This window comes from Elephas maximus, chromosome 5 (assembly GCF_024166365.1).
Source record: "Elephas maximus indicus isolate mEleMax1 chromosome 5, mEleMax1 primary haplotype, whole genome shotgun sequence".
NCBI lineage: Eukaryota > Metazoa > Chordata > Mammalia > Proboscidea > Elephantidae > Elephas > Elephas maximus.
This window is the reverse complement of record NC_064823.1, coordinates 2414005-2433832: the sequence shown is the minus strand read 5'-3', so window position 1 is coordinate 2433832 and position 19828 is coordinate 2414005. Positions and strand designations below refer to the sequence as shown.

Below are 19828 nucleotides of genomic sequence, written 5' to 3'. Positions count from 1 at the left end.
TCATTCAACCAGCTCCTCTTCCTTTCTGCCTTCTCACCTTCTCATCTTGCCTCTGGACAGGAGCTGCCCACTTAGTCTCATGTATCTACTTGAGCTAAGAGGCACACTTTACCCAAGTATCATTTTATGTCTTACAGTCCAGTCTATCATGGATGGTCTTTTAGGACACGTGGGGAACTTTGGACTTGATCTCATATGAAAAAAGATTATTCTGGCTATACTATGGACAGGAGGAGGAGAGGCTAGGCTAGCCTAGGACTATTGTTGTTGGTTGCTTTTGAGTTGGCTTGAAAGGCTAGAATTAGGGAGAACAAGTAAATCTGTAATGTGGAAGGCTTGAACTAAGTCCAAGACCGTGGAATGGTCATGACACATCCCAGTTAACTGGCCTAATAACATGTTTAGTGTGCTTCTGCTCTACCTCTTAGCTCGCTGCGTAGTGCCTGGGGTTTTAAAAGCTTGCAAGTAGCCGTCCAAGGCACAATTGGTCACTATTCTCCTGGAACAACAGAGGAATAAAGAAAGTCAGGAACAGGAGGAAGATATGGAATGTGTGGCTAATAGCCTCCAGGAACAACTACTTCCTTAGTCATGAGACGGGAAGAACTAGATGGTGCCCAGCTACCATTACTAAGCATTTTTATCAAAGATTCCATAGAAGAATTCTGATCAAAAGGGGTAAAATGCAGAACAGAATTTCAAATCTCATGGACTCCAGACTTCCTGGAGCCATGAAGGTTGGATGAACCCCTGAAACTATTGCCCTGAGATAATTTTTAAGCCTTAAACCAAAAATATCCCCTGAAGTCTTCTTAAAATCAAACAATAGTTTAGCTTAACTAGTAAAAAAAAATGTCTGCCTTGAACATTATGCCCTTCTGAGAACCATCTGTATGGGATCAAATTGACAACAGCAACTGAAAAGATTAGATAGGAATCGTAGGGGGCAGTGAGTTTATTTAACTGGGGAGGAACAACTTGGAAAAGGAGGGTGAGAATGGTTGCACAACTCAAAGAATATAATCAATGTCACTAAATGGTACACGTAGAAACTGTTGAATTGGTGTATGTATTGCTGTGTATATTCTCAACAACAACAAAAACCCCTATGGGGCCTTTCTACTCTGTCACATGGGGTTGCTATGAGTTGGAATCAACTTGATGGAAACCAACAACAACAACCCCAAATATATGACCTAATTCTCACCACCACCCCCACCAAAAAAAAAGAAGAAAAAAGGATTGATGATAGACGTGTAAAGGGCCAAAGGAAAAAGCAAAATCTTGGATGACTCACAGCTCATGATGCAAAGAACGGTAAAATGTGGGGCCATTAATTAAAAACAAAACCAAACTTCTTTAGGAGAGCTCTAGATTCTGACATACCATTCATCATTTAAAAGCAAAACAAAGCTAGAAGGTTTTCTGGGGTAAGACCTTTTTTCCTGAATTCTGACCGTCTTTCTCAGAGTATTCTGAGGAACCAAATTATTACATTCACAATAATTCTTTGTATGTGTATAGAGCTTTTAGTTCTTCAGAGTTCTTTCATAAATACTATCATATTTTATTCTCACAAGGACTTTTCCAGATATGTAATATAGATTTTATTATAAACACTGGAAAGTTGGGAAAGCTAAGGAAAAAAAAAAAAAAAAGACTAAGTTATTGGCTTATGACGACCAGCAAACTGCAAAGCTGGGGCTAGAATACAGGTGTAATGATTTATAATCCCAGGAGTTTTTGTTTTTTCTTTCATTATGCCTTTGTTAACTATTGTCTGTGTACATGTGAATATAGATAATCAGTGGTGTGCTGGTCAATGTTTAACAGCTGGCTCTCTGAGGTGAGGGTGAAACCCTGATTTATAACTTTTGCCCAATTCCATGGTGCAAATCTTCCTACCATGGCCAATTTCAGGCAATGAACTTGATGTCACTGAAGGCAGAGCTGGGAAGCAAAGCACACAACGAGCCCTTATAAGCCAGCAGGAGCTGGCTTCAGCACACTACTGTATTTGAAATAGTGTCTATTAGATGCCAATTCCAATATTTCCTCAGATGAAGTTTATTTAAGGATATTATTTTCTAATATGTCATACCTCGTGATATGTTGTGATGCCTCAGTTGTTTGCTGGGCATTTAGCACGTTGGGATAAAAAAAGGTTGGTATTGAAATGACCTCTAAGGATCCAGACATCACTTGCCTTTTGAATCTATAAACAGAAGGTAAACAGAGGCTTATAATTGACTATTTGATTTACCAAAGTAATAGAAATCCTTTAAAAGAATTCTCTTATCCGTGTCCATAAAATGTTTTGATTTGAATTATTTTACATGCTAATACATAATATCAACATCATAAAACTAATACTTTTTCACCAAAGTATTTCTTTTATGAATTAAAGACAGGCAAATAAAAACACTAAAATATGTTATTAATTTCCTCTCATAAAAATTATAGGTACTCTGAATTTTTTGAAAGTTCATAATTAGATATGCACTCTGACAGGTCCAAGGTAATGGAGCTAATGGGTTATGATGATATAGTAACTAACTGCAAGAGAACAAGAACATTAGGTCATTTTTAAATGCATAATTTTGAGTTTAGTAAGAGTCCTACTAAATATCAGTGTGGCTCCTGAATATGGGCTACCTCAGCAAACAAGATTAAGTCTGACACTTGTCCACAGTCACTGGAAAACTACATATACTTTAACATTTTTATTTTTAGCAGTTATTAATTATAGACCAAGAGGACATCATTACAATACATAAAATACTGTTCATAAGGTTGAATATAAATCTCCTGTACCTTCATGGTACAGGATGAGAGACTAGGTACACCATTTTAAATGCCTTCCTTTAGAGAAAAATAATATAACTTTAAAGGGAATTTAAATTTCAGTATTGCATTATTCATTAAAATGTTAAAGTCTCAAGAAAATATTTGCTTTATACTATTAGGTGAAAAAGCAGGACGTAAGAGATAAACATGCACGATCTTAATTCTGTGCAACACAGGCCATCTTCTCTGCATGATTCCATACGCAGGAATTTTAGTTACCGTGATTGAAATAGCACCAGTCCCACAACGACAGTGTTTAAATTTTAGTCACTGTGGCAAATCCACTGTGAATAACTACGTAAAGTACAAACTTCACTGCTAGTTCTCGAGTCTATAAATAACACGTCATCACGATCGGTGACTAATCACGGCACATCTTCCAATGTCTGTTGGTGATTGCTAACTGCGCGTCTGTTATTCACTTCACCCACAGACAGCGAAGCGTGGAGTTGTGTTGCCTTCTTGTCTCCCAGTGACAAACAAACCCATGCACCATTTTATAAAAATGGATAATCAAAAGGGATGAAACAACAGCTGAAAGTGCTAATGCTCGAAGTGAGACTGGAAGTGCTTGCAAGTGGCTGTCCACGGGAATGCTGACAAGCGGCTGTTCAAGAGGCTCTGGATACGCGCCCCACGCGCTCAGTGCAAGTTGGCTTAGCGGCATAAACGAGGAAAGGGGTTGTGACAAAAGGATGTCCCATAGGAAGTGACGGTGGCAAAAACTTCACATCAAAGGAACTCCCAGAGATAGATCACAGCACTGAACTCGCAAAGTTAAACATGTCGTCGGAAGCTGATCCAAACTCAGGAAGAGGTATGACAAGGCGCCAGGGTATGAAAAGATGCTCCCTCTAGCAAATGAAAAGTTGTTTGTTTGTTTTTTAAACTAATTCTAATATTTTTTTGCGGAGTAGAAAATACTGGTAAGAAAGAAAAGAATGGGGAGTTTTGCTTTTGGGTAAAAACTAGGAAGAGAATGTTTATATTTTTAAAAGTGAAATTGCAAAACTTTAAGCCATAAGACTTTGTATAGCTCTTTAGAATAGCAGGTGCCAGTGAAAATAACATCAAGTTGCAGTGTATACAGTCATCAAAATGTCTGGATTACAGAGGTTAATAAGTAAATTTATCTTCTAGACAGATTCATTTAAAGTCCAAAAGCACCAAAGGTCAAGTGACAAGTAATTTCTACCTTGATGGTATAATTTCTCATTACTGATGGAGACAACGACTCTAGTCTCCGTTTTATTTAGTCTGTCTTATGCAAGGCTCTTGGAATCCTCGGTATTGACTCCTATCTAGGACTCTAAAATTTTCTAACTTGTTAGGTTATGGGTAGCACCAAGAGTCCTTCAGATAATTATACCAGAACTGCTAGTTGCCAATAACTGGAGAAAATACTGTAACCATAGGCTGGCTGCTGTTACAAATTAATAATTTTACTTTATAACCACATAAGAATAGAAACCTTATAACTATATACCAAAAAACCAAACCCAGTGCTGTGGAGTCAATTCTGACTCATAACAACCCAACTGGACAGAGTAGAACTGCCCCATAGAGTTTCCAGGCTGTAAATGTTTACAGAAGCAGACTGCCACATCTTTCTCCTACAGAGTGCTAGTGGTTTCAAACTGTCGACCTTTTGGTTATCAGCTGAGCACTTTAACCGCTGTGCCATCAGATGTCCTTTACAGCTACACAGACTTACATGAAGTACATAATTATATATAGTTTTTTTTTCATATACAGTTATGGTACGAATAATTTCAAAGCCAATTCCTATGAGGCAAATATATCCCAGGTTTCTCCAAGCTGCTGCACCACTCCATCTCTGACACTAGCCACTCGCCCTCTCCTTAGCACGCTTCCACCCCCATGTGGGTTTGGTTAATTTGCTACAACTTCTCACAGAACTCTTGAACTGTACTTACAATAAAATGGTTTATTAAGGAAATAACGGGGTACAACTCAGGGATCAGGATCAGGAAGCATGCAGGCAGTGTCCCTTCTTATGTGCAGGGCAGCTCTCTCAGCTCCTCTGGACCATGCAGGCCTTCTCTCAGCCAGGCCCCAGAGGGGCAGGCTCCTCTCAGCCAGGCCCCAGAGGGGCAGGCTCCTCTCAGCCAGGCCCCAGAGGGGCAGGCTCCTCTCAGCCAGGCCCCAGAGGGGCAGGCTCCTCTCAGCCAGGCCCCAGAGGGGCAGGCTCCTCTCAGCCAGGCCCCAGAGGGGAGGCTCCTCTCAGCCCCCTGAGGGCAGGCTATGTTATGTTACAGCTGTTTTAAGAAGCTCCTTGCCTTCTCTCTCTCTCTCTCTCTCTGCTGGTGCTGCTTTCTTCTCTTTTCTTCCTTCTCCTTCTCTTCCTGTTTCTTTCTGCCTGCTAAACCTCTGTGGGGCTGGCTGCTTATATACACAACTCCCTGTTGATTTCAAGGGATGCCCTCCAGAGGGTCACAAGCTAACCGATCCTCTCTCTGTAGTCCACAGACGTTTCATTTGCATAGTCGTCACCTCATTTAGAGAGTCCGTAGTAACTTCATTTGCATGGTCTATTAACCAGTCCCTACAAAGTACATACCAGTCACAGGGAAGGCTGCCTCCAGGGCCAGGCAAAAAGTATCAAACCATCCTTGTTTACCGCTTATACAGGAAATGTAACAAACCCTCTAGGGTAGAAAACAGGGCAAAGTTAACTCCTCAGACAAAAAAAAAAAAAAAACCCACTGCAATTGACCCTGTAGGGCAGGGTAGAACTGCCCCGTAGAGTTTCCAAGGAGTGCCAGGTGCATTCGAACTGATGACCTTTTGGTTAGCAGCCATAGCACTTAATCACTACACCACCACCAGGGTTTCCTTTCATACATTAAGGAATTCTTATTTTTACTTGTGATTGCCACAAGTAGCCACATATTATATATTTTTTAACGTAATCTTCAAAAGGCTTTTCATTATTAGATTATATCCCCAGGAATCATTTGGAAACCTCTGCCTTCTTTTCAACTGATTCTGTTAAGAATCTTCTATAAGGATACTGAAGTAGCATAGATTGAGGTCATTTCAGGCTAATGTATCTTCCCCCAAATAGTAGTACTCAGCATAAAGTACCTGGCATATGACAAGATTTTAAGGACTCAATATAATGCAACTTTTTCTGGGGAATCTTTTGGGGGGAAAAGATTAGACTTATATACAGTGTTTTATTTCATCTTGGCCAAACCCCCTTGCTTCACATTTATCACCCACTACAAGCCCTCATGACTGTCCTCAAGTTTCTTTACTGCCAATAAATCCCTCATTCTCAGCATATGATCTTGTCTACTTCACAGAGAAAAAAGAAACCCTTGAGGGGACTCATTCATTTTATTCTCGTTCCCTGAACAAATCAATTCTACTACTCTTTCACTGGTTCTTATATCTTTTCTGTAATCTTGTTCAGTTCTGACTCATAGTGACCCTATGTACAGCTGAAGGAAACACTGCCTGGTCCTGTGCCATCCTTATAATATTTGCTAATGTTTGAGCCCATTGTTGCAGCCACTGTGTCAATCCATCTCATCGAGGGTCTTCCTTTTTTTCGATGACCCTCTACTTTACCAAGCATAATGTCCTCCACCAGGGACTGGTCCTTCCTGATAAAATGTCCAAAGTGAGTGAGATGAAGCCTTGCAGTCCTCTAAGGAGCATTCTGGCTGTACTTCTTCCAAGACAAATTTGTTTATTTTTCTGGCAGTCCATTGTATATTCAACATTCTTCACCAACGCCATAATTCAAATGCATCAATTCCTCTTCGGTCTTCCTTATTCATTTTCCAGTTTTCACATGCATGATATGATTGAAGGCATCATGGCTTGGGGTCAGACGCACTTTAGTCCTCGACGTGACATTTTTGCTTTTTAACACTTTAAAGAGCTCTCTGTACCTTGCATCCAATTCCCTCGTGGACCTTGTTCCATTAGCTTCTTCCCTCTCTACTGAAACAAACACGCAAACCCATTGCCATAAGGTCAATTCTGACTCATAGCAACCCTACAGAACAGAGGGGAACTGCCCCGTGGGGTTTCCAGTGAGTGGCTGGTGGTTTTGAACTGTTAACCTTTCGATTAGCAGGTGAACATTTACCCACTGCAGTACCAGGGCTGCTTCTCTCTACTAGCCAAGCCCTAGCCCGTTGCCACAAGTCAGTGACAACTCACAGAGACCCTATAGGGTAGAGGAGAACTGTCCCGTCGGGTTTCCAAGGACTGGCTGGTGGGTTAGAACCGCCCACCTTTTGGTTAGCAGCTGAGCTCTTAACCACTACTAAAAATACTTAGGTTTCTCCCATCTCAAAACCTCCTTAAACACTATTTTTTACTTAAGTTAGCATATTTTGACTTTTTTCTCAGTTAAGCTATTGAAAAAGCAGTCTACAAATTTAAATTTTTATTATGAAAATTACCAAACATGCATAAAAGTAGAAATGCAACAAACTCCAAATCCCTGATTTCGACAGCCATTCATTCTTGCCACACTTGTTTCATCATGTGGCTCAGATTTTTTCAGAAATATTTTAAAACAAATTCTAGATATTGTATCATTTCACCCTTAAATACTTTAGTGTATCATAAAAAGCCATTATTTAGATAACCACAGTATCATTATCACACCTTATAAAACTAAAAACAATTAATCACATTAAAAAAAAAAAAACCAAAAAACAAAACAGTTGCCATCCAGTCATTTTGACTCGTGGTGACCCCATGTGTGTCAGAGCAGAAATGTGCTCCATACAGGTTTTCAATGGCTATAATCTTTCAGAAGCAGACCACCAGGACTTTTTCCCTAGGCTCCTCTGGGTGGATTCGAACTGCCAAACTTTCAGTTAGTAGCTGAGTGCTTAACCATTTGTACCACCCAGGGACTCTCCTTAGTTACATAATACTCAGTCGATATTCAAATTCCCCAAGTGTCTAAAAAATACATATCAGGAGGGGAGGGTTCAAATGAGGATCCAAACAAGATCCATTAATTGTAATTAGTTGTATTATCTCTTACTTCCCTTTTAAACTTATTATCTAGACCAGTCACCTTTTTCTTTTGTCTTATTAAAGAAATTGGATCAGTTGTCCTATAGAATGTCCCACATTCAGGTGGTTTGCTTCAAATTGCTTCTTCTTTTCCCTGTATACCCTGTAAACTGGAGTTTAGCTTTACATGCTTGATTAGATTCGGGTTCATTTTTTTTGTGGGGGGGTAGGGCCAGAATTCCTATAGTTAGTGTATTTCATTTGCATCATAACAAAAAAACCCGTTAAGGCACAAAATACTTGGTTGTCTAACTGTATGTAATACTGAGACTGACCACATGTTCAAGCAGGGTAACTGGATCCTTTCTCTGCTGATTGCCTGTTTGCTCTTAGCCCACATTCTCACACTTCTGCTATTATTGCCAGGGGCTGGGAGTCTCCAAACCACATTCCCAGGCTCCCATGCCAGCTAGCTTCTGGCAGGGTCATGCTAATTTCTGCTGTCATAGAGGAGGATTCTGTTCTTTGCCTCTTCCAGCCTCTGGTAGCGGTTGGCATTCCTTTACTGTGGCTACATCACTGCCATCTCTGCCCATGGTCTCATCACCTTTTCCTCTTCCATTTGTCAAATCTCTCTTATGAGGACACTGTGTCTCTCATAGGACAGTTGTCACTGGATTAGGAGTCCCTGGGTGGCACAAACGGTTAAGAACTTGACTACTAACTGGAAGGTTGTCATTTGAATTTACCCAGAGGCTCCTGGGAAGGGGATTTTTTGAATCTACTTCCTAAAAATCTGTCACTGGAAACTCTATGGAGGGTAGTTCTACTCTGTAATACGTGTGGTCACTATGAGTTGGAATCAGGTTGATACAACTGGTTTGGTTTTTGGTTTTGGCCATTGATTCAGGGCACACCCTGATAATACAGAATGATCTTATCTCAAGGCATCTACAAAGACCCATTTTCTAAGTGAGGTAACATTTCCAGGTTCTGGGAATTAGGACATGGTCATATCTTTTGGAGGGCCACCATTCAACCCCCTACACCCCCCTTTTTGCCTCTCTGCCTTCCCAAGCAATTCTGTTTGCCTGGCATGTCCTTTCTCCTCTTGTCTGCCTGGCGAATTACTACTTAGAACTTTAGGCACAGCTGAAACATTGCTTTTCCAGAAAGCCCTTCACGACATCTACAGGTAGAATTAAATACTTTCTCCTATATCTGTTCTCGGACTGCCTGACCATACCGCTTTGATAACACTGCCTCCTTGCCGTGATTTATTTTTTACAATTAGTATCACCCTCTTGAACATAGGATTTGGAAGGCTGGGTCCATTATGTATGTTTGAAAAAAGTATCTGGAAAACTCAGCATGTTCCATATGAATCCACAGCATCTTACTTGATATATAATTTCATATTGACTCATCAGTATGTGCTTGCATCCCACCTCTCTGGGCTATACTGAGCAAAGAGAGAATGGGAACAGAAGTGGGAAAGTAACTTCATACAGTTAAGGAACAGAAGAAAAATTTTTTAAATAATTTAGTAGGCATCTCTCAGAGGCAATGTATTTTGTAGAGGATAGCTATTATAACAATTATAACATGAGAAAAAAAGGTTTCTAATATGAATTTGGGGAACATCTAAGCTTTTTTTTTTTTTTTAAGCTATACTTGATCACAGCTTGGAAAGAACTACGGGTTCTTTTTGCACAGCTATATTCATTAAAAAGAATATGATCAATAATAAAATAATAATCCAATTGGATAGAAAAATTAGGCTAAGAAGATGAAAGAACAGCTAATTTTAAAACTTATCAGACAGTACTTACTTCTTTTTAATCATGTTAACAACAGAATTTAAATAGTCTTCATTACTCTAAAAATAAGAAAAAAATACTTTACTCAACTAAACATGCCTGGTAGTTTTACTAGTACATTTTTGCTACATGTAAATCTAATTTATGTATGGAATGCTATTATGTCTTAATAGTTTCTAGTGTTTTCATTTTTCATGAAAGAATTTAAAATAGCTATGTGTTATAATAATTAATAAAAAAAATTATTATAATAGAATGTGTTAAAAAACAATCTGACTTGCATATAGTAAATACTTCATTCTTCTTCCTTTGTCAGGATATGAAATATTACTATACATTATTTACATTTAAAAAAATACATAAAAAAATTTTAAAAAACACAAAATTTATGTATCTTAAAAAGTTTTACCTTAAAAATATTTCTTGGTTGCCTTATTTTAAAGAACAACTCTTTTTGAAAAGTCTTTATTTTATGAACATCACATGATAATAAGATTACTTCAAAATTGCATCACATTTTTTTTTTAATGTTACTCAGCTTGACTACCAAATTTTCTTCAGTCAACAAACTTTGAGTATTGACTCTTGAGCAAATGTGCTAGATTAGATGCCAGATTCATTTGTAAATAGCTTTGACAATTTACCATCAGAATGATTTTTTTTTTTTATGTAACTGATGACATTCAGGACCTATAAGCGTTTCCAATATAAAATTCTGAAAAGATTTTCAGCAATGACAGTTTCACTATCAAATGTGAGTACTCTTAAAGGCAACTCTGAATGCATATAGTCAGGCTGTTGGTTTAAAAACATCAGTCATGATGTAGATAAGTCTATTATCATAACCAAGTTTCTTAAGATAACCATAAACTAAATCATTAGCTGATACACACTGAAGCATGTTTTAATGTATTTTAAGCACAGCAATAAAATTACACTTCTTAAACATTCTATATTCCATTTTTAAATTTGTCCTCCAATATTTTCTTACTGATCCAAAAATTTCAGGCAAACGTGTGTCAGTAGCAAAAATGTGACTACATAAGTATATAATATGTAACGTAAGGAAATGTGACAGCAGATTTTAGAGATTATGTGTATGCTTCCAATTTTAAGAAATTAAATCATGGGAAAACAATTGTTCAATGTTATATATTCCTATTAGTTCTCCTATTATCTTTTTCAAATACATATTTATTATAGAATATCAAAATAATAGAGAAAAGAAGAAAGAAAGGAAAAACAAAGATTCCTCCAACTCCCAGCACCCAGAGATAAGCATTATTTATATTTTAGAAACCATCATTCCAAGGTTTGCTCTTTTTTTTAATTTAGAGAGAGAGAGAAGATCTTCCTTCTTTCTATCCTTTCTTCTTTCCTTTCTTCCCTGCCTCCCTCCTTCCTTCCATTTCTCATTTTACATAGATAATATTAGGTTAAAGGTGATGTTTTGCAACTTTTTTTCACTCAACAATGTGATATGGACATCCTTTTATATCAGTGAATATAGGTATTCTTTCAAAGGCTACAGAGTATTGTATTATAGAGATATATAATATTTAATTGGGCTCTTATTGATAGATATTTCGGTTGTTTCCAACATTGTGCTTTTACAAAGCAATAGTGCACTGAACATCCTTGAAATAATTACTTATTGAACCCTTGCTATTATACACTTACTATTCACCCTAAATACTTTAAATACAGTAGCTAATTTAATCCTCGAACAAGCCTATGACATAGATAATATTATCATTAGTATTTTACAGATAAGGAAAGTGAGACACGGAGAAGTTAAGTAACTTGCTCAAGTTCACAAGCCAGGAAATGAAGAAGTTGGCATGTGACCCATGACAATCTAGATTCAGAGTCTGTGTTCTGAACTTCCATACTTGCCTGATTATCTCCTTAGGCTAAATTCCCAGAATTGGGATTTCTGAAACAAAGAATATGACATAACATCTAAAATTTGATGTATGTTGTCAAGCTTCCCTCCAAAAAGCCCTCTAGTGCTAATATTTGTATAGTACTTTATAATTTTACATGGCATTGGAGGCAAGATTGAAGGCTTTGGAGCCATCCAGAGGCCTGGATTTGAACCTGATTCCATTAATTACTGGGCAAGTTACTTTCTTTTAGCTTCAGTTTCTTATCTATAAAATCCGGACAATAATACCTACCTTATCGGATGTAATGTAGATTATAAATAATGTATATATAAAAATCTTCCACAGTACTTCAGACATAGAAGTCCCTCAAAAAAATGACAAGTACTAACACTTAATGAATCATCTCTTGATTTGTGTACCAACATTTTATTGGGCTGGGTAGGTTTTATTACTACAGTATCAATTTTAACATTCTTTTTGTAAATATAATTTTTCTAGCCATATAGTATTCAAGGCTCCTATATTAAATACAAACTAAATTTAGCAATCCTATTTCTCCACAGTAAACCATTCTATGTTCTTTTTAGATTTAAATATTTAATTCTTTTTCTCAATGATGTCAAACAAGTATTAAGTATATTGTCTGCTATCCAAAAAAGCATCTATGAATTGCTTTCCAAATTTAAAAAATACTTTTTGAAATAGTGCAGTGATTACTACTGAGGATTTGGAGAGTATAGGTCAGGATTAAGGAGAGGTACTTAGTTTTCATACATACATCTGCAACGGAGATAATCACCACAGAGTCCTTCTCTTCCATAAGCGTCATTCTGGACACAACAGAGTTCAGTGTTTGCTTCAGGTAACTATACTCTCCTCTGCTAACAGTGGAGATACCTACTGCAAAAGAAACTGCAGACATAGGAGTATGGAACTATCATTTCAAACCACAGAGAAAAATGTAATTTAGTATTAATACCTATGTTTATTTCTATGTTTGGATTAGTCGTATGGTCATAAAAAGAGCACTTGAAACTGAATTACAAAAATAATCCAAACTGTTGTTAATTTTTAAACACGTACTTCATTTTCAATTTCAGGATATTTCAAAATTGCAGTAGATTGTTAGTACCCATTACCATCAAGTTGATTCCAATTCATAGCGACCCTCTAGGGCAGGGTAGAACTATCCAAAAGGGTTCCAAGGCTATCATCTTTAAGGAAGCAGGCTGCCACATCTTTCTCCCATGGAGTGGCTGATGGGTTTGAGCCACTGACCTTTTGGTTAGCAGCTGAGCGCTTAACCACTGTGCCACCAGGACTTCTTAAACTGTTAGTAGATGAACTAAATATACTCCAAGATGTTCTCAACTTGGAGGAGTTCACGTAGTAAAAAAGCAAACAAAACAAAAACTAGCCACTTTCTGTTTATCATAGTTTTTATCTCATTGGGTATGAAATGTTGCACACTGACTGATTCTCTACTCTCCTTCCGAAAAAGAAGCAGGAAGCGGCAGGAAAAATACTATGGGATATTTTCATCTGTGAAAAAACATATGGAATAATTTCCAAATGATTTGATAGAAATGAATTCATGCCTCTAATTGTCTTTTATTGCCCAAAATGACTGAAGTGCTGGGGAGAATAGATTCCATGTTATCCTAAGCAGATAAAGATTCTGTCGGTGACGGCTGCCTAAACTTGACTTTGGCTGCACCACTGCCTGGCTGTATGAGCTTGGACAACATACATAGCCTCTCCAGCCTTGATTTCCCCACCTTTAAAATGGGGATAATGACTTCTGGAATGGCTGAATGAGGAACGCAGAAGATCCTGTACCCAAAAAGCAATAATAAAACTGAAAAAAATGTCAAAAACAATCATTTCAGGGTTCTGTCATATGAAAACCTGAGAAGTGTTTTTATTCAAGAACAACTACTGAACTTTGGCAAGAACAGTGGAAATCTGTATTTCCCTGGTTTAAACGTGTTTTCCTGTGATCATTGGCCTTCTGAATATTCTGTTTGGTGAAATCCCTGTTTAACTTCTTGCTCATTTTTCTATTGCATCGTCAGCATTTTTCCTGTTGATTTATAGATGCTTTTTATATATTGTGAATATGAGCCTTTTGTCAGTTATATGTGTTGCAAATATGATCTCCCACTTTGAGTTCCCTTTGACCTCTTCCAAAAAGAAAAAAAAAAAACTAAACAAATCCGTTGCTGTCAAGTCGATTCTCACTTACAATGACTCCGTAGGACAGAGTAGAGCTGCCCCATAGGGTTTTCAAGGAGCAGCTGGTGGATTTGAACTGCCAACCTTTTGGTTAGCTGCTCACCAACAGGGCTTAATGGATATAGACATTCTTAATTTTAGTATAGTCAAATATATCATTTATCTTTATAGTTAGCGCTTTTTGAGTTGTGTTGAGAAATCTTTGCTTATCTCCAGGACATAAAGATATTCTCCTGAGTGATCTTCTAGATGATTGATTGATTGCCAACATATCTAAATCTACAATTTACCTAAAATTGATTTTCATGGATGGTGCAAGACTAGAATCAAATTTCAAGCAAAGGTATCTACCATAAAACATCCCTGGAATGGCTTCCCATGCCTTAGAATGAAGCATGCATTTACAGGAGTTTACAGAGCCTTTAGTTACGGGTCTCAATCTACCTCTTCTGTGTCAGCTACTCCCTCCCAAACCAGTCTTACTTAATGTCTTTCATTTAACTAAATACCACTCCTTTACCTCCAGGCCTTTTCTCATGCCATTCCCTTTGCCTAGAACTCTCTTCTTCCTCTGGTTCCCTGTGTTAATTCTACTCAATCTTCAGGGTTCAACTAAATAATCATTTTGACCACAAATGTATACTTAAGGCTTTCTAAATTAGATTGGGTGTACCAGCTATGTATTCTTAGTTCCTTTCTCTTTTTTTTTTCTCATGGTACTTATCATCCCTCATTGTTGTTACCCATTTGTCCTCCAGGAGCCCTAGTGGTGCAGTGGTTAAGCACTCAGCTGCTAACTGAAAGGTCAGTGGTTCAAACCCACCAGCCGCTCTATGGGAGAAAGATGTGGCAGTCTGCTTCTGTGAAGATTTACAGCCTTGGAAACCCTGTGGGGGCAGTTCTAAGTTCTACTCTGTCCTCTAGGGCTGCTATGAGTCAGCATGGATTCAATGGCAATGGGTTTAACCTGGTTTGGTTTGTCTTCCTAGCTAAAATTTAAGCTCAGTAAAGGAAAACACTGCTTCTACCTTGCTCACCATTATAAATCCAGCACTAATATAATGATGGGCACATGTGTCAATAAATTTGGGGTGAAAAAATGAATGCCTAAGCCTCTTCATTATTTGGTCCCTGCCTCTTCCTATCTATAGCTCCCAGCCCCAATTGTTCATGCAGGCACACTTTTTTTTTTTTTTTTCAGGCTCTCTTGCTGTTAGACCATTTCTTTTCTTCTACCTGGACCACCCCCCTCTACTTTTCCACTGTTCACCACCTATCTTTTTGCTGTTTAGCCTGCTTAACTCATTTTACCCTTTAGGTCTCAGCTTAGATGTCACTTCCTCCAGAAAGTTTTTCCAAATTCTTCTAGGTCACTTGCCTCACCCATGCATTTCCCCTATCACAGCATTGTTCACTTTATATTATAATTGCCTTATCACTTGTCCCTATGAGAGTGAGGTCCATGTCTTGTTTATCATTACATCCCCAGGGTCTACTGAGTGCCCAGCATAGAGCACTTGCATAGATGTTTGTTAAATGAGGGGACATGGAAGTCTTCACAAAGAAGTCATCATTTCAACTAAAAAGTCATACTGGATAAAGGAGCTCATTTGACAAATCAGTTGTGGGTTGACAAAAGTCAGTGTGTTAATTACAGGCAGTGATCAGCACATGCAAAATACATGGAGATATCAAAGAGTGTGGCTTATTTGTGAGAACTGCAAGTGGTTTGAGTTTGCTGGAAAGTAGTAAAAGTTGAAATTTGAAAGAAATAGCCTATTTTATGCAATATTAGGGGGCTGACTTTATCCAGTGTGCACTGAAGATCTGTTGAAGGATTTTAAGAAGAATCAGACCTGATTATTTACGCATTTTAGTAACATATCTCTGAGGAAAATATGAAGAGTGGATTGGCTTTGGTAATATCAACACGCATGAGAAAAATTAAAAATCTATTTCAAAAGACTAGACAAGAAATGACAAGGGACTCAGGAATAATAATAGAGGAACTATAGAAAGCAGAAATTATTTGCCATATATTCAGAATATAGAATAAATAAGACTAGTGACCGACTGCCCAGTAGGCCATGCTACAGGCCTCAATACTTTTACATACATATGTTTGATGTGTTAGGATCTTTTGGTTGCAAAGCACAAAATCTCCTTTAGATTACTTCTGTCAATAAAGGTTTATACGCAAGCTGTTCCTCTCAAGAACCTAAGAAAAGTCATCAAAAGGGCTTCAAAAGAAGGATCAACAAATACAACAAAATTGGAGATCAGGAAATAGCTGAGGAATTAGAAAATTATTCAGGATTTAACACAGCTCTGATAACTGGGTTATCTCAACACTCCCCAGCGTCATGCAAGGAGTTCTATTGCTCTTCCTAGCCACCAACATCTCCCTCCCTCCTTCCTTTCATTCTACTGGGCTTCTGATTCTCTTTGCTGCTGCTGCTTATTCAAGGCTGTGCTTACTTTTGATACCTACCATCTTATACTTTTAATGCATTGTTCTTTATCTTCTGAGTCTTTCATTCTCCTCCTCTTACAAACCGTGGCTTTTGTACAGCATGAATTTTTTCATACTTACATACATACACACAAATATGTATGTATGTGTGTATGTTTAAATGCTCCATTCAAAACACTCCTAAGAGGGAATCTGATGCAGTTAAAGAGTTTTGAAAGTTTGATCCCAAAAATGTCCTTAATCTCTCTAAGCCTCAATTTTCTCAGGAATAAAATAAAGATAGAAACAGGCCATACTGCATTGGGTTTTGAGGACTAAATGAGATAATAAAAGAAAACATACAACTCGGTATGTACAATATAAGAACTCAATAATGTGTTAACAATGTCATGTGGCACTCCCACCCTATCACAATGAGTTTGGTTAATATATCAGAGACATGTGATATAGAACAATGCTACTTATTCCCAAGGGACTCCCTAGAGCAAAGGTTAACAAACGTTTTCTGTAAAAGGTCGGAGAGTAAACATCTTAGGCTTTGCAGCCATACTGTTTTTGTTAAACTGTACAGCTCTGCCAATATAACTAGAATGTAGCCATAGACAATATGTAAACAAATGAGCATGACTTATTCTAACAACACTGTATTTAAAAACAGGTGGACCACGGAATGGATTTGGCCTGCCGACCGCAGGCTTAGAATAACTCGCTCCTTGGAATGAATGAGATTTGTGGGAATAGCAGTCATCCTGAAACGTGGCCTATCTATTATTCCTCCTCCTAGGTCAAATGCATTTTCTCCACTTGCATATCTGGTGAACTTTAACTCAGTCTTCAAAGCTAGCTCAAATATCACCTCTTTTGTAACGCTTTTCTGATCTTAGTCCCCAGGAAGATGGAGAAATAGGAAGATAACCAAACAAGTACAAATGTGAAACCAAGGGACAAAGGAGTTGCCAAGAACTTACAGATGCTTAATATATGTTTGATTTACACCAACTTATCAAAGCACGTGTACTAAAATTGTATTTCAATTAAAACCAGCAAATATTTATTGAACTATTTCCTTCTGTCAGACAACCAGATTTATGGTTGTACAAATCAATGTCAGATAGGTATGTGGACTATATATCAATCTGAAAACCATATTAATGGATTACATTTTAAAACTTAAAAGCATGTATAAACAGAAAAGATTCAAACTGGAGGCACTCGTGTCAGATTTAAGAATGATAGGGCCGACATGCAATCCCAGGAAACAAAATGTCAGGATGTAAACCATTTGGAAAGACTGTGTCAAAATGTAGACAATTTTTTTTCCAGAAAAATTGACTACACTCATGTGTAGCCAACTACAATCATGTGTAACTGGACCAGATGGCACCTCTCACCAAGATTCACTCCTTCCTGGCCAAGTGGCTAACCTTGACATTTCAAAGGACTTCAGGCTGAAAATGAACTAATCTATAGTCAATCATTACCCCCTACCTTTCCTTTGTTCTCCATGTATATAGGCTCCTCTTCTCCACTTCAATGGTGGAGTGCTTTATATTTTTATCTAGTGCTGCACAGATCAAGCTGAATTATTCCTTAATAAAACTCCTTTTCTTTCACTCCTAACAGAGTACAAGATTTTCTTTTTTGACATTTCTGATGTCAGCAATGGAATTTCAAAAGTACATTATATTTCATGGTCCCCAAGGCATCGTCACAGACACAGGCATGGTAACTGCTGAGCTGCTCTGGGCTGTCCGCCTCCACAAATTGTTGGGAATTGTTTAAGGTAAAAAATCTCTTGAATCCAAGCTTCGCTCCCTTGCATTGATAGCTCTTTACTGTGGATTTGTTTTGGTTCTTGTAAGTAAATATTTGTTTTGCTAGAACTGTCATCATAAAATAGGTAATCTTGTGTCTAAAGGAGAATTGGAGCCACCTTCTGGGACTCCTGCTAACTACATCAACAAGCATTATGGTCCCTTATCATGCCTGTGCTTGTCTGTCTAGCATAACCTCACTCAAGAAAGTTTGGAAAATCAGTGGCTACTTTGGGGTTCTTTTGATCTCTCTGGGTTAACTTTTCTGTGCAGTAAATTAGAGAACCAAACCTCTTGGATTAAAAAGTCCAAGTGGGATGCCTATCTTGATAGGTATACTCAGGCTTCTAAAAGACATCACGACAGAAAAATTGCTTCCCTGCAGAACACTGTCTCTAAATTAATTAAGCAGAATAAAGAATTACAATGTCAAATTTCAGCTCCCGCCTCTCTGCTCCCCATGCAGGCTGCTACCTCTTTATACCCTTCTTTGCCTTCCTACACTTCGCATAACCTTTTATCTGAACTTTCCTTTTTCCCTTAAAAAAACAGCAAATAAACCCTTGAATGAAATTTCTTTAAAATTCGCCCCAGCAGTGATATTGAAGATTTCCCTCATATCACTTTTGTCCCATGGACATGCTCAGAATTATGCAGCATTGTGAAAGATTTTCCTAAACTCCATGAGAACCCCTACAAATTTCCTGAAGAATTTAAAATATTTGTTGAAGCCTACCAGCCTGGGATCCCTGGCTTACGTCAGCTTGTTCACATGATTACTGGCCCAGGGGAAGCCCAATTATGACTATAACAAGCAGAAAAGAAAGACCTCAAGGACAGTTTAGCCTTAAATATTGGTAAAACGGCCACTGAACTATTGGGAGACTCTTGGGCCATGAGTAAAAAACTTCTAGACGCTATCTCAAAGGTCTTTCCTCCACTAATTGAATGTACTAAAAATGCAAAATAAAGATGAAAGTGTTTATGGTTATCAGACTTGGCTGCTCCAGAAGTTTTCTGAACACTCTGGACTCTCTTTGACTGCGCTTGGTGCCTCTGGCACTTTTGATGTTGTTTTCACATGTGGTCTTAAACCTGAGATCTCAGCCTTAGTAAAGTGACACCAGTTAGACTGAGAGGCAGCTCCTATTGCCGAACTAACAAACTTAGCTTACAAGTTTTCCCACACTCTTGAAGCTGAAAGGGTTTCTAAAGCTAATAAATCAATGGCCCTTTAGTTGCAGCAATTAAAATCTTTTAGTAAAAAGAAAAATGCTAAACCTTTCAATGGAACAAAGGTGGGTATTTGACACTATCATAAAAACCTAGCCATTGGAAAAATGAATGCTATAAGCTTAAAAAAAAAAAAAAAAAAAGACTGGCATGGGCCCCCCTTCTTAAAAAATCCTACAATCTGATTCAGAATGAAGGAATTCTGGGGACAAAACAGGGACTTTCCCTGTGGTGGTTCTTAATTCACAAGGAGAAACTACTTTATTATTAATAGAGGATCTTGCCGCTTTTTAATTGATACAGGAGCCAGTCTGCTGTTAATTCCATTTGTTTACAAAAGCCCCTGCTTGGAGTACTAAAATCTCAAAAGTATTGGGGGTCACCAATTAGGAACAAATGTTGACTTATTCCCAACCTGTTCTGATATCTCTTGATCCTATTGGAGATCTACACTTTTTTTTTTTTTTTTTGCTTAATTCTGATACTTTTGTCAATCTATTGGGAAGA

General features: G+C 37.9%; 1 protein-coding gene across 1 annotated transcript in view; it reads right to left on the bottom strand.

The window, feature by feature from the left end:
- The window catches only part of MGAT4D (MGAT4 family member D), a 94984-nt gene that overhangs the window by 37783 nt on the left and 37373 nt on the right, over positions 1-19828 (bottom strand). Inside the window, exons 4-6 of the mRNA XM_049887040.1 lie at positions 12345-12478; positions 9690-9736; positions 2102-2215 (exon numbers count right to left, since the gene is read on the bottom strand). Coding sequence (XP_049742997.1) covers positions 2102-2215; positions 9690-9736; positions 12345-12478 — 295 coding nt within the window. The remainder of the gene's footprint in view (positions 1-2101; positions 2216-9689; positions 9737-12344; positions 12479-19828) is intronic.